Source organism: Scomber japonicus, chromosome 19 (assembly GCF_027409825.1).
Source record: "Scomber japonicus isolate fScoJap1 chromosome 19, fScoJap1.pri, whole genome shotgun sequence".
Lineage (NCBI taxonomy): Eukaryota > Metazoa > Chordata > Actinopteri > Scombriformes > Scombridae > Scomber > Scomber japonicus.
The window spans coordinates 28,501,942-28,521,060 of NC_070596.1; the positions used below are offsets into that span (position 1 = coordinate 28,501,942).

The 19,119-nt window shown below is 39.1% G+C and overlaps 1 protein-coding gene across 1 annotated transcript; it reads left to right on the top strand.

Annotated features, from left to right (window-relative positions):
- The first annotated feature begins 1,244 nt into the window (after positions 1-1,244).
- On the top strand, positions 1,245-18,653 carry scarb1 (scavenger receptor class B, member 1). Its single transcript, XM_053339546.1, has 9 exons — positions 1,245-1,401; positions 3,897-4,057; positions 12,597-12,738; positions 12,819-13,022; positions 15,801-15,896; positions 16,902-17,017; positions 17,107-17,273; positions 18,133-18,251; positions 18,618-18,653. Exons 1-9 carry the CDS (start codon positions 1,282-1,284, stop codon positions 18,651-18,653), a joined length of 1,161 nt encoding a protein of 386 aa, XP_053195521.1. The 5' UTR covers positions 1,245-1,281.
- The last annotated feature ends 466 nt before the right edge of the window (positions 18,654-19,119 follow it).

Consider the following 19,119-nt stretch of genomic DNA (forward strand, 5'->3'; position numbering starts at 1 on the left):
GACAGAAGGAAGGAAGGAAGGAAAGAAGGAAGGAAAGAAAGACTCTTTGACTCTCATCAAAGAGTCTCTGCTCAAGTTCCAGGTGGACAAATCACTTCTGACTTTATTTTATAGAGTTTTTATTTTATTGAGTCAGTTTTGACATGTTCTGTAATTTGCTGGTGTGGAAATCTCCTCATCAGAGATAAGAAAGCTCTGTGAGAGATTATGAAGAAGGTCAGTAAGATAGTGGGAGTGGAGTTTAGTCCAGTCTTGCAGCATTTTATAACAAGCAGGTGTTAAACAAAGCAATTAAACATCGGTACAAACATTCATTTATCCTTCTTTCCAGACAGTCCTTCTCCATCCTAGTCCCCATTTATTAGTATTTATTAGTCTTTCTTTTATAAAAATTCATGTTTTTAACTGCAAGTAATTAATTTTGTAATTGTGTATAGTTTGTTGTTTTTTCTAAATGCCATTTTGGGACAAAGAATAAAATTAATCTGAATCTGAATCTAGTAAAATTAAAAAAAATACTTAGTCAAAATTCATTTAGTAAAGGTAAAAAATTAGTTTAGTAAACTTTTTTCTTTTTCTTTGTAATTTGTTCTTTGTTTTTCTTCCTTCATCATCTCTCTACAATTGTTTATTTATTATTATTATTATCATAAATAAAGTTTAATTGATTGATTTATTGAATGATCGGTTAATTGATAGGCTATTTAGTATTTTATAATATGTGATACTTCTACTCAATGAGCTTGTTATACTTCTGCATGTTAAACCTAAAACATAACAGCCAGATTCTGTGTGTTTCTATATGTGTGTGCGCGTGCATGTGTCTATTCTATGTGTGCGCGCGTGCGTGTGTGTATATGTGTATGTATGAGAGCCACACAGACTGTATAAAAGTAGGAGCCCAGAGAAAAAGCGAGCGCGAGGAATGAAGGAATCCTATAGCCTAGTATTACCCAACACTACAACTCCCATAATCCTTTGCGCGCGGAGGAGGCGTGGCCAGCCGACTATAAATACAGCGACAACAGAAGCAGGTCAACCTCCATCGATCAGACAGAATAATGATTGATTTGAAGTGAAGACAGTGACTGAACCTGCCTTCACACACACACAGTTTAAGCCTCTGACAGTCAGCGTAGCTCTCTCTCTCTCTGCTACGTAACATATTTAAACGTCACGTAAACAAGCTCAGTGACAACAACAAATAGAAGAAGAAGAAGAAGAAAGAAGAGAAGAAGAGAAGAGAAGAGAAGAGAAGAGAAGAGAAGAGGGAAAGCAGCTATGGCCATAAATAAATTTAAACTCGCTATAGGTTTTATAGTAGCAGGTGTTATAACTGTGTCTTTCGGCTTGGTGCTTCTTTTTGTTGGACCTTTAATTATCGACGACCAGATAGTAAAGGTAAGCGGCGGTTTGAGCACGTTTAAACAGGCTATGTGTGTATGTGTGTGTTAATGTGTGTGTAAATGTGTGTGTGTAAATGTGTGTGTGTGTGTTAATGTGCTGAGTCAAGTTGTTTTGGTTATCACACAGCTGAGCTCACGTGTAAGGAAAACAGTACTTATAGGCTAAATATGTGTGTGTGTGTGTGTGTGTGTGTGTGTGTGTGTGTGTGTGTGTGTGTGTGTGTGTGTGTGTATGTGGTAATGTGTGCATACAGGGAGACAAACAGCTGATTACATTATATTAACTCAGATTGCTGTCAGTGTGTGTGTGTGTGTGTGTGTGTGTGTGTGTGTGTGTGTGGTAATGTGTGCATACAGGGAGACAAACAGCTGATGATTATATTATATTAACTCACATTGCTGTCAGTGTGTGTGTGTGTGTGTGTGTGTGTGTGTGTGTGTGTGTGTGGCTTTTTAATTCGTTCATTGCAACATTAGAAATCCTGCTTTTATTCAGCTTCAAGTTCAAGATTCAAGATGCTTTATTTGTCAGTCATCATCATGTCAGACATGTGAGCGAGATATAGTACTCAGGTCTCAGATACTACAATAAATTAAATATAATTTAAAAACAAGCTAAAACAAGCTAAAAACATCATATACAAATAAAACATAGTTAAGTTAAATGTTGTTGAATGAATTTTTGCAGGAATTGTGCAGCATCAGCATATATCTGATCTGTTACTGATACCTTAATTATTATCACTATTATTATTATTGTGCAACTATGCAGTGATTTAAAGTGCTATATAAATGAAGTTGAAGTCATTCTGCACAGAAAAGATGATCCAAACTCTGCACATCATCACTTTAATTGCAAATCATCATTATGTAATAGTGTGTGTCATGTCACAGAGTATTTTCCTATTAAGTAATCAGATGCAAAAGAGCTAATTTTGTATTTCTAGTGCTGAAGATTTGTTGCTTTTCTCTGTTTAAAAAAAAAGAAGTTAAATTAGGTTTCTCATCATTAGTTGAATGTTTAATTTAAAGATGACACAGGAACTCTGAATGGGCATTATATATATTAAACAATAATTAACAAGCCTTAAAAAAGATTAACTGCAATGCAATCAAAGCTCTAATCATATTTACTGTAGAGTACAGTAGAGTATTGTCTTTCCACTACGGCTGATCTCATCAATTAATCAGGTTTGTGTCAATAATCAAAAAAATGCAGATTACATAAAGACTACTGAGTAACAGAGATGATTGGGGAAGAAAGAGGAATTTAACTGGGAAGTGAGATTAACTCATGCTGACTGGTAATTTAAATAAAGGTCATTGACTTGATTCTGTTTGTGCACAGGATCTTAATCGTCCCATTGTTCAAATAATGTAATATAAGTGGATATTAAGTCAATAATAAAGTTGAGTAATCCTTTGAGTCACTTTATGAGCTAAAATGACAGAAACCGTCTGATATCAACTTCCTAAAAAAGTGACTTTATTTAATATTTTCCAGGTTTTTAGCTGATTTCTATCGACAAAATGATTTATTTATTTGAGATGTGACACTGCTCAGCTCCACATATATGTAATGTATGTTTGTTCACGTAGATTTAATCATTTATCGTTAATTATTTTTATTAGTATTAGGGCCCTTTTGTATCTGTAAACCGACATGCATGGGGTGGCAAGGGCCCGTTCATCACTACTTGCAGCTTTAATTATTACCATTATTATTAGGGCCCGAGCACTGACCAACCGACATGCATGGGGTGGGGAGGGCCCGTTCATCGCTACTTGCAGCTTTAATTATTATCATTATTATTAGGGCCCGAGCATTGACCAACCGACATGCATGGGGTGGCAAGGGCCCCTTCATCGCTTCTTGCAGCTTTAATTATTACCATTATTATTAGGGTCCGAGCACTGACCAACCGACATGCATGGGGAGGCGAGGGCCCCTTCATCTCTACTTGCAGCTTTAATTATCATCATTATTATTAGGGCCCGAGCATTGACCAACCGAACCGACATGCATGGGGTGGCAAGGGCCCGTTCATCGCTACTTGCAGCTTTAATTATTATTACCATTATTATTAGGGCCCGAGCACTGACCAACCGACATGCATGGGGTGGCAAGGGCCCGTTCATCGCTACTTGCAGCTTTAATTATTATTATCATTATTATTAGGGCCCGAGCACTGACCAACCGAACCGACATGCATGGGGTGGCAAGGGCCCCTTCATCGCTACTTGCAGCTTTAATTATTATTACCATTATTATTAGGGCCCGAGCACTGACCAACCGACATGCATGGGGTGGCAAGGGCCCGTTCATCGCTACTTGCAGCTTTAATTATTATTATCATTATCATTAGGGCCCGAGCACTGAACAGCCTGAAGCCCTATTGTATCTGTAAACCGACATGCATGGGGTGGGGAGGGCCCGTTCTTCGCTACTTGCAGCTTTAATTATTATTTTTTATTTTTTTCCATTTTCAGAACACTGTGATCGACCCAAGCAATGACCTGTCCTACACCATGTGGAAGGATATCCCCGTTCCCTTCTTCATGTCCGTCTACTTCTTCAACGTCCTGAACCCGAAGGAGATCCTGAACGGAGAGAAGCCCATGGTGGAGCAGAGAGGGCCTTATGTGTACAGGTACACAGCGTCAACATACATTGAACCGTACTTTATCTCTACACTATATTGCATTTGCCTCACTATCAGTACACTTTGTCCTGCAAGCTGCAAAATGCTGCAAGATGCATTTAACAAGTCGGCTTCTTGTCTGATATAATTTGACCGAGCTGAGAGGCTGAGAGGCATAAAGAGCCAGTATAAAGAGAAATAATGACAAATAAGGGTTTTTAAAATACATATGTCTTTAATAGGAACTAATGGCTTTGGTGCTGAAAGTATGAGAGTATTTGAGTTAGTGCTGGGAAATTAATCGAAACATAATCGAATCTCTAATCGACTTAATCTTGCTCATGTCAATTAATGGTGGTGTTCACTGTTGCCATGACAACAAAGGTTGCATATCTTTAAGGGATTTGAAAACTTGTCTCCAATGTCTGATGATTTTAACCTAAACCATGATCTTTAACCACAGCGTCACACCTTAACCCTCCTGTTGTCCTCCAGTTAAGGGAGGAAGGGAGGAAAGGAGGTATGGAAAGTAGTGAGGAAGGAGGAAGGAAAGGAAGGGAGGAAGAAAGAAGGAAAGGAGTGAGGAAGGAAGGAAGGAGGGAGGGAAGGAAGGAAGGAAGGAAAGAAGGACAGAGGAAAGAAGGAAGGGAGGAAGGTAGGGGGAGGAAAGAAAGAGAAAAGGAGGGAGGGAGGGAGGGAGGGAGGGAAGGAAGGGAGGAAAGGAAAGGAAAGAAAGTCCCTTCTTTCCTCTGTCCTTCTTTCCTTCCTTCCTCTTTTCCTTTCTCCCTCCCTCCCTCCTTCCGTCTTTCCTCCCTACCTCCTACCTTTGTTTCCTTCCTCTCTTCCTTCTTTCCTTTCCTCCCTCCCTTCTTTCCTTCCTCCCTTCCTCTTTTCCTTTCTCTGTCCCTCCCTCCTTCCGTCTTTCCTCTGTTCCTTCCTTCCTTCCTTCCCTCCATTCCTTCCCCCCTTCCCTCCGTCCTTCCTTCCTTCCCTCCTTCCTTCCTTCTTCCTCTTTCCCTTCCTTGACTCGAGGACTTGTCTTAGCTCCAGTAAAGGGCCAGTATAAAGAGAAATAAGTAGTTTTTAACTTAAAATCATTCTAAGATATTCCAGTAGAGCCTCACTTTTAAAATATAGACCATAAAAAGTGCAGAATATGTCTCCTTTCATTCTTAAAAACATGAACATGCACATTAAACTCTTTATTTAACACTATACATTAAATATGAAGGAGACAATGAGCAAGAATCAGATGTATAAACTCTTTCTGTTACCTCATTCTACGAGTTAAAAAATGTAGGTCAACATATGCTACTACAGGATGTGGTCAGCGTGTTTTAGGTTACCCCCCCCCCCCCTCTCTCCCCTCCTCCTCCTGCTCTCCACTATACAGGAAAGTTATGTCACAGTGTTTTGTCTGCATGGCTGTGTGTGTTAGAGGAGAAAGGTTACCAGAACACTTTGTCCTGTGTGTCGTAAGATGCTTTTACTGACTCATCTTCAGTTTGAGACTTGTTGCCTGATTATAATGTTGTTAAACTGAGCTGAGAGGCTGCATTAAGAGTGACATTATAGATATAGCTAAAGAGTTTTTAACTGTAAATCATGCAAATATATTCCAGTAGAGCTCAAGATTTAAAATATCTATATACCTGGAAATGTCTTTTAATTATTAGCAAACACTTAATGACAGACCTAATTGCAGTTTGTCTCATATAACTTCTAATAATCTAAAACTTATAATGATAATAATACTAATAATAACACTTAATTATCTATAACTAACTAACTACTACAACTAATAATAAACTCAAAAAAGTTACAAAGTGCTTTACAAAAATAAAATAAAATCAGAAAACGCAGGTAAGAGAATGTAAAAGACAATAAAATGAATAGGAGGATTTCCAAAAGCTTTCACAAAGAGAAAAGTTTTAAAGAAGAGATTTAAAAGGAATAAGTTAATTAATTTACGTCTGAGCTCCATATCTGCATTTTAATGGCCGAGAGAATCAATAAATCAGATACTGTATATTCAGGCACTAAGCTGATTCAAGGCTTTTAAAGTTGAGCAATAAGATTTTAAAATAAATGTGGAATCAGACAGAGAGCCAGTGTACGGAGAGAAGAACAGGTAATATGATCATGTCTCTTTATTACAGTAATAAGTAGAAGAGAGAAGCAGCATTGTTAGTTGAGTGAATCATGTTGCATTAATCACAATAAACAGATACAAGCATGCACAACTTTTTGCATATAAGCATTTTAGAATAGAATAGATAGATAGCTTTTATTGTCCCAAAGGGAAATTCGTTTTCCCAATCTGTCAGAGACCTACCGGACACGAACAGTATACATACACACACACTGCACAAACACCACCAGACATGAACAACCGACACATATATATATATCACACTGAGGAGGGCTGGGTCCATATGGGGTTATTGGGGGAGGTTATTGAGTGCTGAGATGGCAGACGGGACCAAACTCTTGCTGAAGCACGTCTCCATCTCCGTGTCCTGTATCTGCGACCAGACGGCAGCAGTGTGAAGTGAGGGTAGAGAGGGTAGAGAGGGTGGAGAGGGTGGAGAGGGTGGAGAGGGTGATCCGGGTCGTCAGTTATTGCTTGTGCGAGGCGTGTGACTGCTCTGTGGTTGAGCTCGGTGAGGTTGGATGTGGGATGGTTAAGAGAGTGTGTTGAGCTGAAAGAAACATTATTAACAGAGATTAGCATCAAATATTTAACTTTTTAGATTCACAGCAGCCTGCTTAATATGATTTGATGAAGTCATTAGATTTAAATAAAACTTTGGGACTTCCATTAGATTTAATGAACTCAACTTAAAGTGAGCATGCACAACTTTTTGCATATCAGCATTTTTAGAGAGAGTATGTTGAGCTGGAAGAAACATTATTGACAGAAATTAGCATCAAATATTTAACTTTTTAGACTCACAGCAGCCTGATTAATATTATTTAATGAAGTTTTGACAATGATCTCAGACAGATCATCATCATTATTAGATTTAAAGAAAACTTACATTAGATTTAATGAACTCAACTTAAAGTGAGCAAGAATCTGCATTATATATCATCCTTATGTTACTGCTGGGACTGTGTTTCCATTGACATAACAGTACACAAATCTAAAGAATCTAGGTCAATGCATGCTGCCAAAAAGCTGTGGTAACTTATGCGTTGTACCCCCTGCACCCCCCCCCCCCTCCTCTAAACATACAGTATAGTTATGTAACACCATTCGGGCAGCATCACACTATTTTACCTTAGAGAAGTTCAATGCATAGATCACCGTGTCCCACCGTGTCCCACATTTAGCAGAGCATATCATACTAAACAAATCTTTGCCCTTTTTTTTTTATTGCATCACCTCCCACGTTGGTCCCACGTTGGTCCATATGGGCCATAAGCTGCAGACTTTGCAATGCAGAGTACAGTTTGTGTGTAATTGGCTCACTTTTTGGGAACACTATGTGCTTTTCCTGCAGATGTGAGGTCACTGTAAAGCCAAATGCAATCGAACCTCACATCCAAAACTTTGTTCTAACTATTCCATATGTGTAATGGAGGGGAGGGGTGTGTGTGGGGGGGGGTGGATTAGGCTTGTCACTGTAAAGCATCATTCATCACGTCGTAAAAACATGTGCTGGCCTAGATTGGAAAAGAATTGTACTTTGTCGTAAATTTTAAAAAAAAAAGGTTGCAGCAGTAACACAAAGATTTTATACATCAGATTCTTGTTTTCTTCTTCGTGTTCATCTGCCTGCTGCAACTTGACTAACTTTGAGCTCAGTTCATTTCAGATGTTCAATTAAAAGCTTAAAATGTGTGTATTTACATGTAATTTATAATAAAAAATAATAATTAACTTTATTTCTATAGCACCTTTCCAAACCGTAGTTACAAAGTGCTTCATATTATACAATTAAAACAATAATCAAGTATTCTATTTATTACATTTTCATGTTTTTTTAATTATTTATATTATATTTATACGGGACACATTCTGCAAATTTCCAGGTATGTATTTTAAATCTGGAATATATTTGCATGATTTCCAGTTATAAAAAACTCCTTATTTATCTTTAAATTGGCCCTTTTATGCAGCCGCTCAGCATTTTTTACATATGTTCACCTCAAGTGTTAGAACTAAGATGATGTTTAGTGTCCAACTCATAGACTGTATAAAAGAAATGGACGTAACATCCATGACGTCACCCATTGGTTTGTGGACTGCTGCTTGGAAGCCAATAGTTTCTAATCTGGGCAGCGCCATCTTGAAAATATCAGGTGCATGCTGGGAGCCATGGGCAGAGCGGGGAGGTTGCTATTGTTGCGAGGTCTGGATCTCGAGGACATTGGTCAATCAACCTGTCAATCAGGACGTAGCTACGCCCTAATGCATACCCTGCTTTATCATCACATATAAAATCAGGGAGGCCAAAATGTCCCAAATGAACATCATACTGCATTGAAGAAGGCTTTAAACTAGCGATTGAGACCATAAACACATTTTGAAAACGTTTACTGAGGTTAGAAATCAAGTGAGAAGTTGGTGAATTCTCCATTGACCTGTAAGCCGGGAAAGCATTACCGCATTTCTACCATTAAAACCAATACACTCAACTTCTCATGAAAGCCACAGGTATAAGCTCTCAAATGCTTTCATTAGAATTTCATTTCTATCTGCGACAGAGCCGCCTCAGAAATCAATTATTTAGTAGGCGTTGACACTTCTGTTGAATTTCCAGAAAAAGGGGGTTATTTTAAAATTGCCCATTTCCAGCCCATGTCCATACTTTCTAACTGCCCTACAGTCTGCAGCTTTCAGCACCAAAGCCATTAGTTCTTATTTAAAACCTACATCTATGTAAAAAAGTGTTCACCAATGTAAACTGTAATTATGTAAATCAGACACAGTAACTTCCTAAAACAGCTGAGCTCTGTCATTGTTTTAGCGAGCATGACTCAAAGAAGAGGAAATATATTGTATATAATTGTTGGGGACTAGTTTCAGCGTCGTATGAATACACATTTGGTTCTGTAGCTGCTGTGAGTCTTTCTGGCAGCAGTGTGAAGTGTGTGGGATTTAGTCTGGGGGGCGCCGGGTTCATTTCAGAGGTGCATGGGCCAAAAAGTGTGTGTGTGTGTGTGTTTTATTTATGTTTGCAGAGTAACTGTATGACAGGGTATATATAGTGTGTGTGTATATATATTTCCAGAAGCTAACTAGTACTTATGGGATTAGAAACCAGCTTTTTTTGTTTAATTACCCAAATCTGTGAGTTTAAAGGGTAATTACACCAACGCAGCCGAGTGGCGTCAACATTATAGTTTAATGTTCGTCCCATTTTATTTTTGCCTACTTTATTTTACCTGATGTCTTTAGAGTGGATGGGAATGATTGAAAGGTCTTGTTTTAACCATAAGTGTTGCTATATGGGGGCATTATTAGGGTGGATACGTTACATTTGATAGGCCGATGTGGACTGCCGACTTACAGAAAATGGGGCGAGCTTGGATGCATGACTCAAAATACGTCTTGTGAATGGTTCGCTCACTCCACCTGGAAGCGTCTTTTGATCTTGAAACTGGAAATTATTGCAGTTCAGCAGCCAACATGCCTCCTAAACGCTCTAAAGTGAGTCTACACTACACGCCTGTTACACCAGATGAAAGCATGATGGGTATCTAATGAAGTACTCGGCAAGTATCAGTATCACTTTAAGGAGACTTGGATTGGTACTGATATCGTCATTATTTAAAAGATACCCAGCCCTATGCTACATTCAGGAACATTTCCATTGTCGGCCATGGCGATGCTGGAATAGATGAGGAAAGGGACAGTCACACTTATAGATGCCAAACTGCCAAAAAACTCAACAGTAGAAGAAGAAGATTGGGCGGAGATGGATGTGAGTCTACACTACACGACTGTTACACCAGATAAAACAATGATGGGTGTTAGGGAATTTTCCATCATTAACCAGCACTGGGTCAAACTAGGCTTTGCGGTCATAGCAAGGCCTCACCAAATGATATGTTTAGACACTGTCTCCCCTTGAGATAGTGGTAAGCAGTGAGTCTGCTCCTTTTGGGGAAAACAGGAGGCACTCTGATAGGGTTGCTATAGCAGCCGAGGTCAGATATGTCTTTGACTGTTGTCCCTGGATGGGGTAGAGGCAGCTGGAGTCAGAGGTTTGATATAGTGTTGGATGTAGGACAAAGGTCCTGAGTAAGGTCTAAGCAATGTTTTGTCTATAGACCAGTAGACTAAATTCTGTATATTGTAGATGTGTTGGATCTGCACATATTTGGGCATGGCTCAACCTTGGGCATTATCTGTGTGGTTTAAAGTCTTTAATTGAAGGAAGCATCAGAACATAACGTGTACTGATCATTCATTCACTTCTCCTTGTACAAGTAAATAAACCTTTTCAATACAAGACATCCTGGACTCCTGTCTACTCTCTCCATTGGTGTATGGGCTGCATAATTAAAATCACTATCAATGGGTATCTAATGAAGTACTCAACTGGTATCAGGATCACTTTAAGGAGACTTGGATTGGTGCTGGTATCGTAATCAAACAATACCTAGCCCTACATATATCAGACAAAATACTTGTTTGTAGACCAGTTCCATTACTGGTCTTGGTCTTTCCATATCAATCTATCAATCAATCAATCTTTATTTGTATAGCGCCAAATCACAACAGAGTCATCTCAAGGCACTTTACACATAGAGCAGGTCTAAACCGAACTCTTCAGGTTTTAACTTTAAAGAGACTCAACATTCCCACATGAGCAACAGTGGCAAGAAAAAACCCTTGTAACAGGAAGAACCCTCAGAAACAGGCTCGACCGGTTGGGGACGAGAGGAGAGAGAAGCACAATGAAAAACAACAATAGTGTTCTTTGTTAAACAAGAGAAATATAGAATATCTTATCCTTGAATGACAACATAAGTTATAAAAGCACATTGTCCTCACAGTTCAGGGATCAAGTTAATGTTTTCACATCTTGTGTTCAGATAGCTTTTCATTCATCTTATCTAATTTGTGGCTGCCAGAAAACCTTGAAAACACAAATATCCCTAAATGACTGCCTGACTGACTGATGAGGTTACACCATTGGACGGTCTTGTATCCATTTCACTTAAAAACCCTCCAGAGTCCAGCTATAAACTTGGTTGTGCCTTTTGCAATGTTTGTGGTGATGGTTTCCGCCCATGTTTAGCTGAGTCAGCATTAAAACTCATGATCATGTATATGTACAGATTCTTAGATAAAATACCATAAGGAGAAAGTTTTAAATGAGTTAAATGGTCCAAATCCACTATTGAGGTACCAGTTATCCTTTTATTATAACAAGTGCAGATTAAGTGTCTTCTTTCTATTGCTCTCCTTTTCATTTTACTTTGAGTAGCTAACAATGTCAAACATACTCATCAATCCATAAAAGTATGATTCTTATATCACATCCCTGCACTAGTCCACTGGAGATGACAATGTCCATTAAAGCCAGTCAGGTCTCCGTGTGTTTATGTACTTAGAACATATCCAGAGTGAAGGGTTTTATGTCTCAAACAGACCAGGAGAAGTTGATTCATGCTTTCATCTCAAGTAGACTCGACTACTGTAACGGTCTTCTGACTGGACTCCCACAAAAAAGCATTAGACAGCTGAAGCTCGAGTTTGAACCAGAACAAAGATCAGAGCACATTACTCCAGCTCTAAAGTCTTTACACTGGCTCCCAGTCAGCTATAGAATAGATTTTAAAGTTCTGCTACTGGTCTACAAATCACTGAATGGTTTAGGTCCAGAATACATGAATGACATGTTAGTAGAAACCCAGTAGAGCTCTGAGATCTACTGACTCAGGTCAGATAGTTGAGCCCAGAGCTCTGAGATCTACTGACTCAGGTCAGATAGTCGAGCCCAGAGCTCTGAGATCTACTGACTCAGGTCAGATAGTTGAGCCCAGAGTTCAAACTAAACATGATGAAGCAGCTTTTACACAACTGGAACAAACTACCAGCAGAACTGAAATCATTTTTAAATCTCTTTTCCTTTCTCCCTCCTTCCCTCCTTACCTCCTTCCTTCCTTCTTTCCTTTCCTTCCTTCCTTCCTTCTTTCGTCCCTCACTCCTTCTCTCTTTCTTTCCTCCCCCCTTCCTTCTTTCCTTCCTTCCTCTTTTCCTTTCTCCCTCCTTCCCTCCTTCCCTCCCTTCCTCCCTCCTTCCCTTCCTTCTTCCTCCCTTCCTTCCTTGACTCGAAGACAACAGGAGGGTTAAGTTAGGTGCTAAGCTGTACTAATAATAGTTGTTACCCATCTCTTAATGAAATGGTGTATTCTCTCTTACTTTAGTATCTTATCTTATCGACACTAAATCTTCTTTATCACTTTATCGCATTAGTAGTATTCTGTGAACCTTGAACCTCAGCTTTTGCTCTCCAGTCTACCTGAGCTGTTACAGAACAAAGATATTATCCATGTATTTTATTTTATTCTTCTTTTTTTGTTTCAGAAAACGCTGTCAGAAAGACAACATCACATTTCACCCCAACGATACAGTGTCGTACAGAGAATACAGACAGTACTACTTCGAGCCTTCGATGTCTGTAGGCAACGAGTCGGACGTGGTCACCATTCCTAACATGTTGGTCCTGGTAAGATGATTATTTACACTCACGTCTGGTTAATTTAGTCACAGTCGTTTCCTCAGTTAACTCCAACAATCTGTTCTCAGGGTGCAGCCGTGATGATGGAAAACCTGCCCTATGCTGTCCGTTTAATGATCAGCGCCACCTTCAAGACTTTCAACGAGGGGCCCTTCCTCACCAAAACAGTAGGAGAGCTGATGTGGGGTTATGACAGCGGACTGGTTGATTTCCTCAATAAATACCTTCCCGGCATGCTGCCCTCCACGGGGAAGTTTGGCCTCTTTGCTGAGGTGGGTGCTTTAATGTCGTTCATGATGCTCTTGGGAGCCCCGAGTTTATGGCCCCTGTGCCACAGAAGGCCGTAAGGTGACTAGGAACATATGTTAAGTATATAACAGGGTTTCAAAGATGTTATATAACCAAGGGGATGCAAGACGGACGGAGGGGGGTTAGATATTCATTTATTTACACAAATAACATAACAAGACACAATAACTCTTAATACCAGGGTTATTATACTTAATAAATATTACTCCTGAAAAGGGTCGTATAGTGGAGAGATGCAAGTTTTCAGACATTGTGGATAAATACAAGACAGTGCTTCTTTTATATTTGCTTTGTTTTTTGTTTCTTTTGCTATTATTGCTCTTTATTTATTTATTATTTTATTATTTGCTAACTAATTACCTCCTGCCTTTAGTATTTACTTTATTTAATTGTTGTACTGATCTTGTCTGGAGTCATTTTCTGTGTCTATTTTCTATTTATTTATTTATTTTGTATTTATATATTAATTGTTTAATAATTATTTGATGCTTTGGCTATATTGATGCAGTTAGCGTAGCTGTAATAGCTGTACATGAAGGAGCACAATGGTAGACACTAACCCTAACCCTAACCAGGAAGGGATCAGTGTGGATGGTGATGACTGGGGAGGGGGTTGACTGTTAATCACAAAAAAAAAATAAAAGATGTTATATAACCACATAAAAAAGAAAAAAGACTAAAAGGTAAACTAAAAGGTTGGAAGGCAGGCCATGTAATCGCATCGTCTCTGGTTCAAATCCAGCCAGGACCTTTGCTGCAGGTCATTCCCCTCTCTTCCTCTCCTTGCTTCCTGTCGGCCTCTCTGCCAGCTACTATATAAATAAATCCCAAAAAATAAATAAATCTTAACATAAAAAAATAAAAAAAACTGACCAAATGAATGAAAGTAGACATAAAATGTTAGTATGCATGCTATTTTCCAATGAATATTAATTTTACTTACAGACAGAGACCCAGCTTGAGATTGTGATAGTATTTCAGTAGTATTTTGATTTATTGTGCTGCTCTAACACACACAGTGAGCGACATGCTGTGAGCATCTGAATGAAAACATATTTTCGAGGGTTTATCGGCCTCTTGTGCTGTTAGACAATCGAATGTTCAACTTTTTTGTCCACCATGCTGCCAAAAACGCTGTGGTTAGACAATCAGATATCTTTATTTCTTTATTAATTTATATTGAGCTAGGATTTGTTTTGCTATTACAGGAACTGCTTGTTGCTTCAAGGCATGGTATGAAGAAACCCTTATTATGTAATTTTTTATTATTGAACCTTTATTTTACCAGGTTAGTTTCATTCAGATTAAAATCTCTTTTCCAAGACCAAGAGAGACCTGGCCAAGATCAGCAGCAGAACAGTTTCAAGACAACAAAGGTTGCAACATCACAAAATAAAGAGTTAGACAATAGACATGTCAAAGTGCAAGTCAATTAAAGTGATTGGAGAAAACCTTTATCAGTCAAAAACATTTGCAATAGGGCAGCTGTGGCTCAGGAGGTAGAGCGGTCGTCCTCCAATTGGAAGATTGGTGGTTCAATTCCCGGCTCCTCCAGTCCACATGTCGATGTGTCCTTGGGCAAGACACTTAACCCCAAATTGCTCCTGTTGCTGCGCCAACGGTGTATGAATGAGAATGAATGGTTGACTTCCCCCTGATGAGCAGGTTGGTGGTAGCTCCTGCCATCAGTGTATGAATGTGTATGAATGGGTGAATGAGTTTTAATGTAAAGCGCTTTGAGTGGTCGTAAAGACTAGAAAGGTGCTATATAAGTACATTTAGTACATTTAGTCCATTTACCATAGACTTAACAACCTTTGACTTGAGAATGCTTTTAAACTCTATATATGAGACTAGGTCCTGGAGTTTAAGCTGATTCTGCAGAAAACATAAAGGCCTTCTTGCCCATCTCATGCCTAGCATTTAGGGACAGTCACAAGGGCCGTGGTTTTGATGGTTTCAGCTGAATCAGCATCAAGGAGAAGTGAAAGTGAAAGTTTTAAAGCATATGTTCTTAAAAAAGGAAATGATCCAAATCCACAGATATCACACACAAAAGGCGTTAAATTGATTTTTTTCCTACTTCCCAACAATGTTTTAAAGATGGAAATTTGTTGAGTTCACCTTTTTAAAATGTTAAATATTCTTTAAACATAAACAACTGTACAATAATTATCTTACACTGGCAGTTAAATTGAAAATCAGGAAGTATCTGATCAAAGAACTCAGTAACAGTACATTTTGGTCAGCAAAAAGTATTTAGGTTTGATACTGAGCTGTACTAATAAGAAGGCAGTCTACCTAAAATTGCCTTTTTATAGATAAAAACATACCAGCGACTACGCCTAAGGTTGTCACGGCAACTGGATTACTTTTCAATCAGCAGTAAAAATAGAAATATGTTGCTAACGTAACAGTAAACTACCAGGTGTCTGGTGGAAATGACAAATGCATCACCTTGCCTGATGTTGCATTGTTTTGCCAGATGACATTAAACTCTTTGCCAGAGCTTCTGCGTCATCGCTTTGCCAACACTGTCTGAACTCAGCCTTAAAGATGCCCTGTGGGGGTTTCTAGAAAACAAAGAATAGTTAAGTTTACGTTCGGTCTCAGTCACCAAAACACATTATGTCTTTCCTTTAGGTCTAATAAACAGGTTGAAGGAAGTTCCTTGAATTGAATTTCTCATGCAGATAAAAAAGAAAATGTGTGATGTTCATGTTGTTTTTTTATTTGTTCAGTTTAACAACTCCAACACCGGCCTGTTCACCATCTTCACCGGAAAAGATAACATCAGGAACGTCCATAAAGTCGACTCCTGGAACGGGCTGACGGAGGTGAGAACATCACACCTGCAGTTATTCATAGTCACATTACTTAAAGTGATGGTTCGGTTTAATTTCGACCTAGAGTCATATGCACCATGAGGTCTATCTAATCAGCGCCTCAGCCGTTCATTTTCATTTGGTCGGAAAATAGTTGAGTTACCAGTTGATCTTCGTTCCTACCCTCACCAATGGTCATGAGCTTTGGGTAGTGACCAAAAGGACAAGATCGCGGGTACAAGCGGCCGAAATGAGCTTCCTCCGTAGGGTGGCTGGGCTCTCCCTCAGAGATAGGGTGAGAAGCTCAGTCATCCGGAGGGAGCTCGGAGTAGACCCGCTGCTCCTCCACATCGAGAGGAGCCAGATGAGGTGGCTCGGGCATCTAGTCAGGATGCCTCCCGGACGACTCCCTGGTGAGGTGTTCAGGGCACGTCCCACCGGTAGGAGACCCCGAGGAAGACCCAGGACACGCTGGAGAGACTATGTCTCTCAGCTGGCCTGGGAACGCCTCGGGGTCCCCCTGGAAGAGCTGGACGAAGTGGCTGGGGAGAGGGAAGTTTGGGCTTCCCTGCTTAGGCTGCTGCCCCCTCGACTCGACCCCGGATAAGCGGAAGAGGACGGAAAGGACGGATGGTGTTTAGATAGACGTCATGGTGCATATGACGCTAGGTCGAAATTACGCCGAAGCATCGCTTTAACTGAAGCTCTTCATTGATTCAGTAGATCATAATATCTAAAACACATCGTAGGAGTTGCAGATGCTGCTCCTACACGTCGTCTTGTGGAGTACCTCAAGGCTCGTTCCTAGGTCCCCTTCTATTTTGGATCTACATGCTTTTATTTTTCACCAGAATTGATTATTATAACTCTCTCTTTACCTGCCTGAGTGGCTGCTTGCTGTCCCCCAATTTAGATCTCAAACTAAAGGAGATTGTGCGTTTACTGTCAGGGCCCCAAAAATCTAGAATAAGAAATTTGTTTTACTGGTTTGGTTACTGATGTCCTTTCTGTCACTAGCTGGACTACTGGAGGTCCCACCAGAGCAACATGATCAATGGAACAGCTGGACAGATGTGGCCTCCATTCATGACCAAAGAAAGCACTTTACCTTTCTACAGCCCTGACGCCTGCAGGTAAAAACGCGTCTCACTCTTCTCTCAGCTCTCTCTTTGAGGTAATTCCTTTCATATATTTAAAATCTCCTCTTTGTTCCACTTTTCAGATCTATGGAGCTCGTTTACCAGCGTCCTGGTAATTTCAAAGGTGTCCCTCTGTATCGATACGTTGCACCCAAGACGCTGTTCGCCAACGGGACCGACTACGCTCCCAATGAAGGCTTCTGCCCCTGTAGACAGTCTGGCCTGTTGAATGTCAGCAGCTGCCGTCACAGTGAGCACATATTCATTGATTTACACAAATAACAAGACACAAAAACCCTTAATACATTTGAAAAGTTAAAAAAAAAGGTTTGTGCTGGGGACATTAAAGAGAAAAGTGCTCATCTGCATATCTCGGTGTCAATGTCAGTAAATGTGTGTATATAATATATCATGTATTATCATTTAGACTTTAAAATATAAGAAAGTGGACATGAAGGTGATGTTTCTTAAATAGTCTATCTTGTGGGGCTGCAACTAACAAATATCTTCATTATCGATTCATATGTTGATTATTTTCTTGAATAATTGATGAGTTGTTTGGTCCATAAAATGTCAGAAAATGGTAAAAAAAAATTCCCAAAACCCAAAATGTTGTCCTCAAATGTCTTGTAAGGAGTAAGAAGCTGGAATCAGATCATTTTTATCATATCAAAATAGTTGCTGATTACATTTCTTGACTAATTGATTCACTGAGTAATCTGTTATTTTGTCTGACAATCCAAAAATATTCCATTTGAAATTATATAAATCAGAAAAAAGCAATATATCCTCACATTTGAGAAGCTAGCGCCGGAGACGTTTGCTTTATTTTCTTCTGATATTTGATTCATTTCTATTGCATGCAGATTTGCACAAAGTAACATCGTCTTTCTTTCTTTTGATCTTTTTTTTTTTTTTGATCTTGAACTTTATTGTCTTGGAACTCTTTGTTAGCTGAGTGGTTACTGTTGAGGAGCCAATGCATCCAAATTAATAGTCCATTTCCTCAAGTAGCTGGAAAATTTGGCCATACTGTACATAGGTTCAGAGCAAAAGTCAGCTTTTCATTGAATTTGCTCCATTGAATCTTTCATTGTCTCATTTTACAGACTCTCCGGTCTTCATCTCTCATCCTCACTTCTATAATGCTGATCCTGTGCTGCTGGACTACGTGCAGGGCCTCAGTCCCAATGAAGACCAGCATGGCCTCTTCATCGACATCCACCCAGTGAGCATTTATATATACACACACACACACACACACACACACACACACACACACATACTCTTATACTAAGTGATGCATCGTAAAAATCTCATCTAAAGAAATAAACTTTATATAGAACTTGGATGTAAAGTCCAGTGTTGCTTTATAAAAAGTGTCCATTACGACTTTAAGCAGCATTTCTTTAAAAATTAAAGTAGTGCACAAGAACATGTTATTTATATTCAGATGGTTTTTAGTGCCTTAAGGTCTGATCTCTGATGTGGTTATCTCTGACTGATTGCATATCACAGACTTTGTATTCTGCTTCATGGTCAAGTGTGAGTTTTTATCTGCTGTAAACATGTAAGAAGTGTTTTCCCCTTTCAGTGGGTGAGGGGTCACTTCTGCTGCTTTTATAACTGACCTCCAAAAAGATGATGGCCTCTATTATGAAACGTGTTGTGAAGGATGAATAGTCTGAAGTTGCCACATCGCATTTGTTTAAGTTGAATTGAGATTGAGAGAAGGTGAAGCTCAGAGAAACTTTCCTCCTTCATACGTCAACTTACTAAATTTAACATTTAAATTATTGATTTTTTTTCCTTGGTGCGAATCCTTGGCTTCTTACTTTTTATTTTTACTCTTGTTTATTTATTCTTATTCTAATTTTAGTTTTTAAATTGAGCTCTTACTATTCCTTTATTTGTGTGTGATTATATTGTATTTTAATAACTGTGCAGCTTGACTTGACTTGAAAGAAAGCAGACAACATACAGTGCTAAAGGAAACATTTGGTGCCAAAACAGGATCCCTACATTTATTTATTAATTATGATTATGACTGCAACTATCTTTTAAGCTCCCCAATCTTGATTTAATCAATTAGTTGT